Raw genomic sequence first — 14,359 nt, 5'->3', positions numbered from 1 at the left:
GGAACCTTGGCTTCCTCCATCACTGGAGCAAGCAAGCCTCCTGTTCGCTTCAGCTGCCTGGCTGCCGGCCACCATCTTGGTTGGCAGTTAATTTGCATATCATCCTGATTAGCCAATGGGAAGCGTGTTGGAGGTACGGTTAATTACCATGTTTGTCTATTATTAGATAGGATGAGCAGAGTCTTACTGTTGTGCTTGCCATGTAGAAACTTCATTGATTTGTGAAGTAAATTAGATAAATTTGGTTAGCAAAAAATGTTGTTGCTATTTTTTTCATTTTTTTATTTAAAAAAATACATTTTATTGATTTTTTACAGAGAGGAAGGGAAAGGGATAGAGCGTTAGAAACATCAATGAGAGAGAAACATCGATCAGCTGCCTCCTGCACGCCCCAGACCGGGAATGTGCCTGCAACCAAGGTACATGCCCTTGACCGGAATCGAACCTGGGACCCTTCAGTCTGCAGGCCGATGCTCTATCCACTAAGCCAAACTGGTTAGGGCTATTTTCTTCATTATTATAGTCTTGTTTTGAAAACTCAGAAGCAAGTACCATAGGGTTAGTTTCTTATATGTATTATAGAATCAGTGATGATACCGATTCTGTGTCACACTGTAGAGATAGCTTTTTGAAGTAAATCCTCAGTTGCTATATTAGTACTTAAAAAAAAAGCATATCCCCCTTTTCCCCCCAAAAGTATAGCACAGAAAACATTTGGATCATGTAGATTTTTGTAGTCTATTTTAACTGTTCATCTGCTATCCAGTGATTGGTGTTCTTAAGCCAGTGAGCATTTACTGAATCCATTATAGATTTCTACAGTTTGTATTTAATGTAAAACAATATATTTATTTTTAATCAGTAACTATGTGGAAATTAATGGGAAGAAAAAATAAATACTGGAAGTCAAGGTAGGATTATTGAACCCAGAATGAAAGGGTAGAATTGGTATAGATAGAGAGGAACAGATAGGCTGAGCTATTTTAAGTAGATCAGCTGAGATTTTACATGGTTTGAGAGATCTGAAGAAGCATGTACCAGAAGCCAAAGGAGACAGTTTGGGTCTAGGTATTAGTGGAAATGCGTGAGCGATGGTAGTGAAGACTTAGGTTGTTGGGTTAGGTCAGAGTCTAAGTAATAGTTCTTTGTCCTAATCACATACAGGATTAAGATTACTTGAGAAAGATGCTAAAAAAAAACCCAAAAAGTGTTCACATACACGTGCCCACACCCAGGTCCCACTTCCAGAAAGTCACTGTCTTTCTTTTTTTAAGGCCCCTAAAGATTCTTATGTGTAGCTAGGGGATCACAAACATGGGTGAGGAATGCAGGCACTGAGAGATTAGCATCTGTTATAGGAGCCAACAACCTAGGAGAGGGATGGATGGATTAGATTAGGGAGGAAAATAATGAAGTTCAAAGGTCCAACATAGAAGCTGTTGGTTGCAAAAGAAGCAAAGAGCTAGGCTTTCCAAGAGAGTTCATAGTTTGTTTTTTATTTTGGTTTAAAAGCTTTTTAGCTCCCATGTAACTTTCTGAGTCATATTGGAAATTCTTTATTCCTCAATTTGTCTGTGTCTTTATATTTAATCACATTTTTAAGGAGTGCCAGTATTTAAAAGTACATGTCTTCTCAAAAATTATGATGTAGATATCAATATAAGCTGCATTTAATGATACATTTTCTGAAGATTAAAGTTTTTCTTAGTTGGGTATCAGTCAACTTGTATGATTTACTTGTTTCAGATTCACAATGACATCCTTTCAAGAAGTCCCACAGACTTCCAATTTTGCCCATGTCATCTTTCAAAATGTGGCCAAGAGTTACCTTCCTAATGCACATCTAGAATGTCATTATACCTTAACTCCATATATCCATCCACATCCAAAAGATTGGGTTGGTATATTCAAGGTAAGAAAAACTTTCTTCCTATTTCTTTCATCTGGGTACACTATATTTTCTTTTACGCAGTTGATCAGTAGCTTTACTTGCTCTATCTTCACTCTACATTCAGGGTCATTTTTGTAATGTCAGATATAAAACACCTACATTTGTAAATGTAAACATTTTGTATTTAACAGTGGGATAGTATACAACAAATGTTGGAAACTTGAATCTAGGCTTTGCTGTCTATGATCAAAAGGTTTGGCTTCACTCAAGGTCATGTGAACAAATTTTAAGAATCTTTGTTTTCTTTTTCCATTTTCTCCATTTCTTACCTGAAAAAATGAGAAGAATAGAGCAGGGTAATGAGGTTGAGGAAAGGACATTCCTGGCAGGAAGATGGTATAAGTAAAGGCACAGAGGTGAGAATGTTTATGAGAATGAGTAATTTTAACTAGAACAAAACTTGACTTAGGTGGTGTAAGATAAGGTTGGAATTAAGCTTCATTCTGTCTACAAAGGACCGAAGTCTTTGTAAATATGGTATGTAGGTTGATGTGTGGAATAGACTGCATGACCTTTCTTATGTTCTGAATTTTTTACTTAAAATTATAACCACTTTCTTATTAATATAGCTCTGAAACATTTTACCTTGTGGTGGGACATTTATACTGTTTATGATATTTCTGTCTAAGAATCAGCATTGCATCCTCACATGTATGTGGCATTTTTGCTGTATTTTTCTTTTAAATAGAAAGGACCTTTACTCTTGATAATACAGTATTTGAAAACTACAATATATAAAAAAGAAAGTGAATGGCTCTATCCATTGTAGCCTCCACCTTCCCCAGAAATAGCTTGTAGTTAAGTTTGGTATATATTTTTCTAGATTTAAAAATTCATAGGCTCATTTTCTGTATTTCTTTGTAGGTTTTATATTTGTACACATATAACCAGAAAATATATTTTCAGTGCCTTTCCTATTGTGTCTCTCTCCCTTTACCTCCTCCCCCTCAAAATAGTGCCCTCTGGACCTCAGTATCTCCTTTTCCCTCCCTCCCTCTTTAAAAGTGCTTTTTTTAAAAAAAATATATATATTTTATTGATTTTTTACAGAGAGAAAGGGAGAGGGGGATAGAGAGTTAGAGACATCGATGAGAGAGAAACATCGATCAGCTGCCTCCTACACACCCCCTACTGGGGATGTGCCCACAAGCAAGGTACATGCCCTTGGCTGGAATCGAACCTGGGACTTTACAGTTCGCAGGCCGATGTTCTATCCACTGAGCCAAACGGGTTAGGGCTAAAAGTATGCTCTTTTCATCCTAATGTTTTTCTTTCTCTCAATGTTTCTCTAGAACTTATTAATATCTTTATTTTTGCTAGGTAACCTTGATGTCCTTCTGATCTTCTTTACACTCCCTCTCAGTTTCCTTTATGAGCAGTACTTCTTTCTTTATTTTTTAAGAGCAATACTTCTTATCCAATATGTTTTTCTAACAGATTAATCCTAGTTAAAGATTTTCTTTTTCTTCCATGTTACCCTTGCTTAATTTACTTTTTTGCTCTTATTTCACTATTGCATTAGTAGAAGAATGATGCCAGTACTATTGTACTTCCCCAAACTAAACTATGTGAAACATCCATTGTTTTGGTTCCTTCCTTACTGTAGATGCACCTATACCCTTTTATAACTGGATTAAAGTGTGGCTCTTAGGAGCAATACATTCTGAAAGTCATAGGTAACTTTATAACTGTTCCATTGTTCACAATGTTGTCAGGAGATGGTAGAAGCACTAGGGGATATGAAAAGAACTGTAGAGTCAGTTTACTGTCCCTAAAAGTCTGTGTGTCTTTGAACTAATATGATAACACTGTGTGTCTTTGAACTAATGATAACACTAATATGATAATGAAATTCGTGCACAGGGTGTGTATCCCTCAGTTCAGCCTGCACCCTCTCCAATCTGGGACCCCTTGAGGGATGTCTGACATCCCTCTCACAATCCAGGACTGCTGGCTCCCAACCGCTCGCCTGCCTGATTACCCCTACCCACTCCCCTGCCAGCCTGATCAACACCTAACTGCTCCCCTGTAAGCCCGATTGCCCCTAACTGCCCCTCCTTTCCCCCTGACCTGATCACCCCTAACTGCCCTCTCCTGCTGGCCTGGTTGCCCCCAACTACCCTCCCCTGCTGGCCCAGTCACCCCTAACTGCCCTCCCTTGCCAGCCTGATTACCCCTAACTGCCCTCCCCTGCAGGCCTGGTCCCCCCCAACTGGCCTCCCCTGCAGGCCTCATTGCCCCCAACTGCCCTCCCCTGCAGGCATGGTTCCCCCCAACTACCCTCCTCTGCAGGCCTGATTGCCCACAACTACCCTCCCCTGCCAGCCATCTTGTGGAGGCCATCTTGTGTGTTGGAGTGATGGTCAATTTGTATTTTACTCTTTTTTTTTTTTTTTTACATAAGATGTAATTATCACTGATGTGCTAGGTATTGTGCTAAGTGCTTTACAGGGATTATTTTATTTAAAAACACACACAACCCTTTGAGATTGTTACCATTATCTCCATTTTAAAGAGGAGGAAACAGAAGTAATTTATTTGAAGTCATAACTAGAAAGAGGTATTTTCTGGTAATCTGACCTATTTCTTATACACTGTGCTTAACAAAAATTACCACTTAAGGAGTACTCACCATGGTCAGGCACTCTGCTAAGTGCTGCTTTTATATTCATCATCTAATTTTATCTTCTAATAGATCCAAGGGGAAAAACTTGAGCCTTAATAGGTGAGGTAAATCACTTACATCACAGATTCTTTAAACTTCCTTCTCATCCGTAAAGAGATGAAAATTATGTCTTTCAAATGTTTTTGACCCTGACACACACAAATTCTGTGATGCGACCTAGCAAGCAAAGGTGCTTGCAAATACATCTGAAACAGATTTTTTTATGAAGCAGTACTTAGCTGTCATGTACTCTGATCCTTTTTTAATTCTATATAAATAAAAAAGTTAATGTCATGAACCACTAAATTAATATACTTCCTACTGGGTTGTGACCTACAGTTTGAAAACACTCCTTTGGAGACTAAAGATTGTTAAAATTCTTCCAGTGGTCTGCAATCTCTAAAACTAGGTAAATCAGAATTAAGAATATACTTAAAATTTAACTCGGTGGAGTATTTCTTCTTGTAATATTACTGGCAAATAGAAACCTAGCACCTATTTTACACATCTCTAATCCATACTTAGCACACTACAATTCATCTGGATAATACAGATTGAGATACGTAATGTATACATGTTGTAAGTTGAAAGTGTTTTAGAGATAGGACATAGGTAGTCTATTTTTGTATATAAACATCTTGATAATAAAGGACTTTTTAGAAAATTTACCAATTGGCTTTAAGCAAGACTTGCTAAAGGTGAAAGATCAGTGAAGTTAGTAGATTTAAGGGGCAGGGCTCTAATTAAACACTTAACTTTGAAGCATAAGATAATGTTTAAAAATACCTATTTAATGAATTCAAATTTTAAGCAAAATTTAAGTTTTTCTATTTGATACTAAGATTTTCCTTGAGAAATTGGATATCACATTGCATTTTAATACATAATAGAAACTCTACTGTTTGATTTATATAGATTTTTTTATAGCATTAGGTTACAGCTTAATAAAAAACTATAAAATCTGACATGCTGGTTAAAATATTACGATTTGTAAGCATATTAACCCATGTCTTAACTTTAGGATGCAGTAAAAAACAATATGCTATTATAAGATATCACTCTATATTAAACTATTTTCTAATAATCTCCATGTTTTTTTTCCTTTAGGTTGGATGGAGTACTGCTCGTGATTATTACACATTTTTATGGTCCCCTATGCCTGAAAATTATGTAGAAGGATCAACAGTAAATTGTGTATTAGCATTTCAAGGTAAGAACTGAAAACTGCAGAACTGGGTGAAACTAGGTATTTTATTGCTATTAAAAATGATGTACCCATTGTAATTGTCTACTAAGGCATAGCCAGCATACCACAATTGAATTAATTAGTATCTTTTGTTTAGCAAAAGTCATAATGTAAATATCTACTGGCAAAAAGAAACCTAGTACCTATTTTAAACATAGGTCACATGATATTTTATTAGACATTATAAAGGCTTTTGCTTGTTAACTTTCATTGAAGAGTTGATTTCTTATCAGCTCTTTACTTTTGATGTTCTTTTTCCCAAATGAGAAAACAATGCTATTACTCTTGTTAGAATAATGTAACAAACTATAGGCCCAGTGCATGAAATTTGTGCACTCTTAGGGTCCTTAGTGGCTGCTGGCTGCCGGCTAGGCCCTCCCTCCCTTCCCCCAGCTACCTGCCGCCACCGGCTGGGGCCTCCCTCCTTTCCCCTGGCCAGCCCACCCCCTGGTCCAACTTCCCAAAGAACTCTGGTGGAGGGGACAATTTGCATACTATACTTTTTTTTATATTGGATGGGATTAGAGGTGAGAAAAAGACAGGGATGGGCAAAAGTAGGTTTACAGTTTAAGTATGTGAAACAGTTTATTGTATTATTTTTCTGTACAAAAATGTTTCTTCTTTTGGGTTTGTCTGATGCTTTGTCATAATTGCACTGAGGTAGTACATTTTCAGGAAGAATACCAGAGAACTAATGTTGTACCCTTCTCAGTGTATTGTATCAGGGAGCACTATGCCCATATATCTTATTACTGGTACTAATCTTGATCACTTGGTTAAGGTGGTGTCTGCTGGATTTTTCCACTGTAGAGGTAATAGTTTTTCTTTTGTAATTAGTGACTATTATAGGGGAGTTACTTTGAGACTAAGGAAATAATCTTGTTTCTCTTCAAACTTTTACCCACTCATTTTAGTATACATTACTGAATCTTGCTTAACAATAATTATTGTTGTTGTATTTGTCTGGTGATGCTCCTCTGTTCTCATATTTCTTGTATATTTATTAGTTGGAATTATCTTAGGAAAAATCCTCTTCACCATGGACTCATGGATACTTATTTTATTCTATGGAATAAAGTCTAATACTATCATCATTTTTGCTCAAATTGTCTTAGCTTTTTTTGAACCTAGGTAACTCCATTAAGGTGAGCTCCTGTGTTGTTGTTTTTTTTAATATTCCCTTCATCCTCCAGTGCTTTTTAAAGGACTTCTTTCTTACTTTCAAGCCTCAGATGATGTTCTTGGCTTACCTTGTATTTTTCTCTGCCCCTCTCTTACTTCTAAAGAGAAAGGGCAACTATTTTTTAAAGAATGAAATCAAATGAACTAGATACCATAAGAATGAGACTGAAAATTTTAAGATATGGGAGAATAACAGCCATAGTGATTACAGATTTCTGTTTAATAGTAACATCCAAGACAAGGTGAATGTATTCATTTTTTGTAGGTTCATTTCAGTCACTTAATGTTTCCTTTTTATAGGTATTCCAGAATTTTTATATTCTGTATCTGCCCTCAATATTTCTGAGGTCTTGATATAGGATATAAAGCATGTGTATAATGAAAGGTAATATAAGGTATATTGTGGAAGTTGTTTTTCTTACTGTAAAAAATACCATGGGCGTTTTGGAGGGAAGGAAACTTAATTTTGAACTAGGATAATCCAGCAAAATTTGAAAGAGAAGGTAACAATTGAATTGAAGGAAGAAGGAACAAATAGTGAACACACATTAGTGGCCTGGATGGTATAAATACATTATCTATAGATACTTTGGAACTCTAAGGTAGATGGCTTGGAGTCTGTTTTACAGCTAAGAAACTCAGGGGCACAAGAGGTTAAGTAAATAATAGTTAGTGGTAGAGCTGGAATTCCAGAATAAAATCTGTGTAGTTCCAAAGCTTTTTTGTTCTACAGCATCAGTGGACCTCATCCTCTTTTCTGCTCTTACACAGTTTACACGTGTAGCATATTCTTTTTGTTAATATCTCCCTTTTACGTGTAATGAATTGAGGGAAGATTTCTTTAAATGTCATGTTCTCACTCCTAATAATTCTCCTAGATTTTCATGCTTGTTTTTCCCTTGCTCCTCCTCCAGCCTTCCTCTTTTTAAAAACTACATTTTGACACTCTCCTAAATGACTTAGTTTTGCTCTAGTGAAGATTTGGGAAAAGGATATTCTGGGAATATAAGCTTAGACCCAAGGTAGAAAAATTTGGGCATGTTAAGGGAAGAAGGGAAAGTCTAGTTCTGATAATTTATGAAAAAAAGGAAGAAAGACATACCCTAAATGCCTAGAAACAGGGTCAGGAATGAGAGGCCGTGACAAATATTGTTAAAGTAACATTTTATAATAGGAAGTTTAATAATTTTTGGTTAACTTCCTCTTAGGATATTATCTTCCAAATGATGATGGAGAATTTTATCAATTCTGTTACGTTACCCATAAGGGTGAAATTCGTGGAGCAAGTACACCTTTCCAGTTTCGAGCTTCTTCTCCAGTTGAAGAGTTGCTTACTATGGAAGATGAAGGAAATTCTGACATGTTGGTGGTGACCACAAAAGCTGGCCTTCTTGAGGTTAGTACCGACAGTGAGTTAGTGATTCATAGATAATTTTAAAAACAGAGCATGTAAGAACACAGGTTAATTGGCATTTTAAGAATTCTTATGTTATGCAAGTATATAACCTAAAAAGCAGATGCTTTTAAACTAAAATAATTGAAAAATACTTAGTGTATTTTTTCCTGTTTAAAAATCTTTATTATTGAAAATATTACATATGTCCTCCTTTATCCCCCTTTGACCCCCACCAGCACGCTGCCAGCCCCTACCTCTGGCCTTCACCACTCTATTGTCTGTGACCATGGATTATGCATATATGCATAACTTAGTGTATTTTTGAAATGCTTTAAAAGTCTTTTTATCACAACTATGTTATTGCTTTCACTGTGGCAGGGACTGTCCCTAGGCTCTGGAAGTGTTTTGTGCATAGTAGATGTGCAATAAACAACTGTTGAGAGAATTTAGACCTATAACTTTCCTAATATTTCCTCACCCCCAACCTTTCTTTGGTGGTGACCTACTCCATTAAGTGTAGAATGGTAGAGATTTGGAAGGTGAAGCTGGAGGGAAAGTAGTGTACAGCAATAAATCTGTCATTGGATGTGAACTTTATTTTACTGTACTATGAGCATACTCTATCCCAAGTGTGGCAGTGAATCAGGGAAGCATCCCAGTCTCAAGGTTTAAGTTGAATATCTTTAGAATGATTTTTTTTTCCTTGTCATCTGATCAAATGAATAAGCTTGGATTAACCATAACTGAAAAAAGGTGAAAAGCTTCTCACTCTTTTTTTTAATTGAATATTTGGAGTCATTGCATTGGCTCCAATAGAAATGTACTGTGCAGATGCTCTAATAATGCCTTATGTCTTAATTCTTAGTAGTTACTGAAGAAGAAATTAGAACAACATTCTTTCAAAGTATTTCTCAATATTTTGAAATACCCTAAACCTAAGTACTGGAATGTTACATTTGTGTTTCTGTGAAATACAGCTTCTTTAATTGGTTCAGCATACATTTTTGATTGCTTTATATTCACATTTACTGACAGGTCATTGCTTTTCTTTATAGTCAGATGAGCTTTTTACATGTAAATATTTTATGACTTTGATTTTATCTTATTTACCTTAATAAACTGAGATTAGAGAAAAAAGACAAGAGGTTATAGATAACATACTTTATTTTTTCTTTTTTTGTGTGTGAATTCTTCCATATCTATCCTTCCCCCTTCCAGAAATTCTTCTCTTATCTTAAATAAAGAAATGTAACTTTTATAGGCTGACTGAAACATTTTGTGTTGACAACTGCCTGATGATCAAGGTTTTTAGCCTGGTATTTGAATGCTAGTCAAAGATGCTGAAACAAGCCCAGCTCTTAAGAAGAATGCAGTTAGTTTACATTGCAGCTTCTTGAATACTTGCTAGACCACCCTGACTTCAGGGCCACTAACAGAAGAAGGGGCGTAATGGCATCTGCATATCTTGTGCACGTTTTCTAAGTAAATTGGGACACCATACAATTTATTTCACTTCTTCTTCATAAAGAAATGTAAATTGCTGTCTCTTAGGGAAATATTTCTGAGATAAAATGTTTTTATATTCTGACCAAGTTTTGGACAAGTCTTTTAAATTTTCACATTCAGCAAAATCTTTCATGATTTTATCTAAAACTGCACAAAAATAGTAGATCTGTGAGACATTGTCTAGGGTACTATTGGCATTAAAAGTGATACATAAAATATAATGCTTCAGTGTGTGAATCTTGACTGGATCCTGGAGTTTTTAAAAAATTACTAATTTTCTTAACTATTATAATGGTAGTGGTTGAATAGGAAATTGTTCTTATTAGGAGATGCTTGCTCTCAGTAGTTAGGGGTGAAGTGTGCAATTTTGTTTCAAATGGTTTATTTTAGTTCCCCTCCTCCACAATTACATAAATCAATTGAGTACTGAATATAAAGGGAAATAAAATTAAAATGGCAAAATATTAGTGAATTTAGGTGATGGATATATGGGTATTCATTGTAAAATTTTAACTGCTATGTGCTTGAAAGATTTCACAATACAGAATTGGGGGCAGGAAGTTGACTTGTATCCATTTTAATCTAATTTGAATTTATGTGCCAGTTAAATGAATCACTGGGGAAAAGTGGTTCTTTATAATGTTCCTTTTGCAGTATATCAAGATGTATCTATATTTTAAGCTATGAGAAAGTTTAGAGCCAAAAGTCATTATAAAAAATAAAATAGGCAAGGTATGAAAGACGTTCAGTAAATAAATCAAGTGTTCTCTTTTGAGGGTATTTACTCCTGTCATTTTCATTTGGTGTGATGAATGAGGTAGAAGGGTCATTCTAAAAACTTATAGCCATTCAACGTCCATAAGAACCATTTTAGACTTTAATCAGTTTGGTTCCATGACCCTGGAAAACTGACTTGGGGTCTATTGTTGGGCATACATTTTATTTATTAATTATTATTTTTAAAATACATTTTTATTGATGTCAGAGAGGAAGGGGGAGGGAGAAAGATAGAAACATCAGTGATGAGAGGGAGAGGCATTACTGGCTGCTTCCTGCACACCCCACACTGGGGATCGAGCCCACAACCTGGGCATATGCCCTGACCAGAATTGAACCGTAACCTCCTGGTTTATAGGTCGACACTCAACCACTGAGTCATGTCGGCCAGGCCCATTTTATTTTAGCTAAATGTATACGATGCCTCCTCTGAATATACAATCTTCCCTCATTAGAGTTAGTGATGTCTGCCTGTAAGAGAAGTGTTAACCATTTTAGGTCCCTTAATTCATTAATTTTTTAGAATATTAGAGTTTAGATTTCCTGAACAGAATAACTATTAGTGTTTCCATAAGAATTAATATAATGTTATAGTCCTCATTTTAGTCCTAAAATTTGCATTTATTTATAAAGTTTTTTTAATTTATTTTATGCCACATAAAAGGCATCACATTGAAATTTATTCCTAATACCTTATTTAAAGAACCTTTTAATAGTAATCTCTAGGTGAAGACCTTATGTAACATAAGAAAGTTCTTAATAGATTCAACAATTTCCCATAATTTGCATTCAGGAAGAGGTATACATTTTCTTCCAAATTATTACTCAAGATATGCCCAGAGTTAAGTCACTTATGAAGCCTTATTTTTAGTACTGACTTGAAAAGTGATCAGTAGGAAACATAATAATAAAATTCATTAACTGTACTTTTAATTTTTTTCTTCTTTGCCCAACCAAAGGAAGCTTCATGAACTTTTGATTCATGAACTTTTCTACCTGAATGCTAAATAAGGCTATTTGATATGAAGTAGTATGTAAAAATTCTTTCTGTGAATGTCTTTACTATTTTTTTGAAATGGGAAATCAATTTGTAACATTATAGGATTATTTAAAAAAAAAAGACCCAGTATGAGTTTTTTTGTTTTACAGTTGAAAATGGAGAAAACCATGAAAGAAAAAGAAGAACTGTTAAAATTGCTTGCCGTTCTAGAAAAAGAAACAACACAACTTCGAGAACAAATTGAAAGAATGGAAAGAGAACTTAACCATGAAAAAGAGAAATGTGACCAACTGCAAGCAGAGAAAAAGGTTGGTTGAGTCTTACGTAACTGATAGGAGTTGATAGCCTGAAACCTACTTTTTACAAGAACTGAACCGGTTACAGTGAGTGAAAACTCTGTGTTGAAAAACAATAGCATTTAGACAGATATTTATACAAAAACAGATCAGTTTCTATCAACCTTCTATCACAACTTTTTTTATGTTGTAAATGATTAAAATTTTGGATTTTTGGTACCAGGCTTGATGACATAGTGCCTGACAACTATTTCTAGATGCTTTATATCTAAATGTAGAGTATTTGATTGATTTTGAGGGGAGGGCTTGGAAATAAAATTAGGAATGATAAACACTGAATAAGGGAAAATAGAATAAAGTAGTTAAATTACTTTTCCAAAAATCAGAATTCAGTGAAATGAGATGTAGTATTAGACAAACTTTTGAAATCCTTGATGTGAGAAATGACATAAATTATCCTAAAAATATCTAATATTGATGCAATTTCTTAAGCTAAGAAAAAAAGAAGTGTAAGTATAAAACAGTGTGGTTTCATTAGAGATACAGATGGATTTTAATTAGTAGCTGAAAAAAAATGGGAGAAAAAAGTGAGTGTTAACCTTGGTAGTATCATGAAACATGATTTGTCATTGGGGTAACATTGAAAAGTGCTATGTAAAATATGAGAGTGACTAATTAAATTTTTTTTTTCTCATTTTCGTTGCCTGCCCTCTGGTGGAGAAGTTAGTGAAATCAACAAGAGTGTATGAAAATGCAAGAAAAAAGTTAATTTAGTATATGTAAAGTTGGATGTATGTTACAATTTTTGGTTTAGTTTTTAGTCTTAGTTTATACACTTTGGAGGGGACAAATTTGGGATTAAAATTTAAGAATACATAGATTTCTGTAAGATGCATATTTTATCATACTAATTACGTTTCCCAAAATACTTTATTGTTGTTCTTTCTTAGGAACTTACTGAAGTATCAGAGAATTTAAAAGTGGAAAATGAAGAACTTAAGAAGAGATTCAATTATGCTACATCCAAAGCTGTCAAGCTTGAGGAAGATATTCTGTTAGTGACAAATAAAGCAATTGAAAAAGAAACTGAATTAGACAGGTATTTCTGACACTTTTAAAAGATATCTTTATGTTCTAAAAATGTTTTAATGAAGTTATTTTGTCTATATTAATGTTACATGACCTTAACCCAGTTTAAAGGACAAACTCAGGAAGGCCCAGTGTGAAAGAGAACAACTTGAATATCAGTTGAAGACAGAAAAGGATGAGAAGGAACTTTATAAGGTAATTTATTCTTTCCGTTTCTGTTACTTTTCTATTGCTGTATAAGAAAATTACTCTAAAACTTATTTAGTGGTTGGGAATTGGGAGCAGCTTAGCTGAGTTTTTACAGCTCAGGATCTCTTGTGTAGTTGCAGTTCAGGATGCAGTCACCTTATGGCTTTTTTGGAACAGGAGGTTCCATACATTTAAAGAGTAAAGTGCAAGAAGTATGCTAATTCATTTATCTCTGGTACTCTTTTTTTTAAATATTTTAAAATTTATTTTAGAGAGGAAAGGAAAGGGAGAGAGAGAGATCGAAACATCAATGATGAGAGAGAATCATGGATCGGCTGCCTCCTGCATGGCCCCTATTGGAGATTGAGCCCACAACCCGGGCATGTGCCCTTGACTGGACTTGAACCTGGGACCCTTTAGTCCTCAGGCCAATGCTCTATCCATTGAGCCAAACCAGCTAAGGCATATCTCTGGTACTCTTAACCAAAGCAAGAGAACCCTTTATAGTGGAAAGTAGTTTTGATTTGTATATCTGTTGTGAGCAAACGAACAGCCACAGCCAAAGTTTCTGGGAAAAATTTATTGGGTTAATTAACAACAAATATATTTTCAGGCATACAGAAAATAAGTGATATAGTAGTTTTCACAAGCAAAAATTGAATTGCTTAAGATGTTTTCCAGAATCTCATTATGCTTTTATATCTGAATCTGTCTGTAACCTAATGTTTTGCCAAAAGAACAACCAAATCCATTTGTGATTTTAAAGAGAAATTAAAATTATTAAATCAAAGGAAAAGACTTTAGAGATCAGGTAATATTATTAGATCTTAGAATTATTAGTGTCTTTGGAAAGTTAAAAAAAAAAAACTTAGAAAAGCTGTGTTGTTAATCCACATAGTTAGCTAGTCACTTGGCAGAACTTGTGTCTCCTGACTCCAAGTCTGGTAAGTCTTCCCATTCCTTAATCATATTTGGGTTAGAGATAGACAGTGGTATTTTAAACTTGGACTGACTTAGGTTATGGAGTTACAATATTCTTGACATTTTTAAGCACTGTTACAG

General features: G+C 34.9%; 1 protein-coding gene across 3 annotated transcripts in view; it reads left to right on the top strand.

Moving 5' to 3' along the window:
• The window catches only part of TAX1BP1 (Tax1 (human T-cell leukemia virus type I) binding protein 1), a 64,323-nt gene that overhangs the window by 5,605 nt on the left and 44,359 nt on the right, over window positions 1-14,359 (top strand). For all 3 annotated transcript variants that reach the window (XR_001512366.1, XM_015558138.1, XM_006778974.2), the window contains exons 2-7: window positions 1,747-1,912; window positions 5,724-5,826; window positions 8,253-8,440; window positions 11,873-12,031; window positions 12,970-13,118; window positions 13,213-13,303. Coding sequence is in view for 2 of the 3 variants with exons in the window: in XM_015558138.1 (XP_015413624.1) it covers window positions 1,754-1,912; window positions 5,724-5,826; window positions 8,253-8,440; window positions 11,873-12,031; window positions 12,970-13,118; window positions 13,213-13,303 (849 nt within the window). In the remaining variant the exon portion in view is untranslated. The remainder of the gene's footprint in view (window positions 1-1,746; window positions 1,913-5,723; window positions 5,827-8,252; window positions 8,441-11,872; window positions 12,032-12,969; window positions 13,119-13,212; window positions 13,304-14,359) is intronic.

This window comes from Myotis davidii, unplaced genomic scaffold (genome assembly GCF_000327345.1).
Source record: "Myotis davidii unplaced genomic scaffold, ASM32734v1 scaffold168, whole genome shotgun sequence".
Classification (NCBI taxonomy): Eukaryota; Metazoa; Chordata; class Mammalia; order Chiroptera; family Vespertilionidae; genus Myotis; species Myotis davidii.
This window is presented reverse-complemented; position numbering and strand designations above follow the sequence as displayed.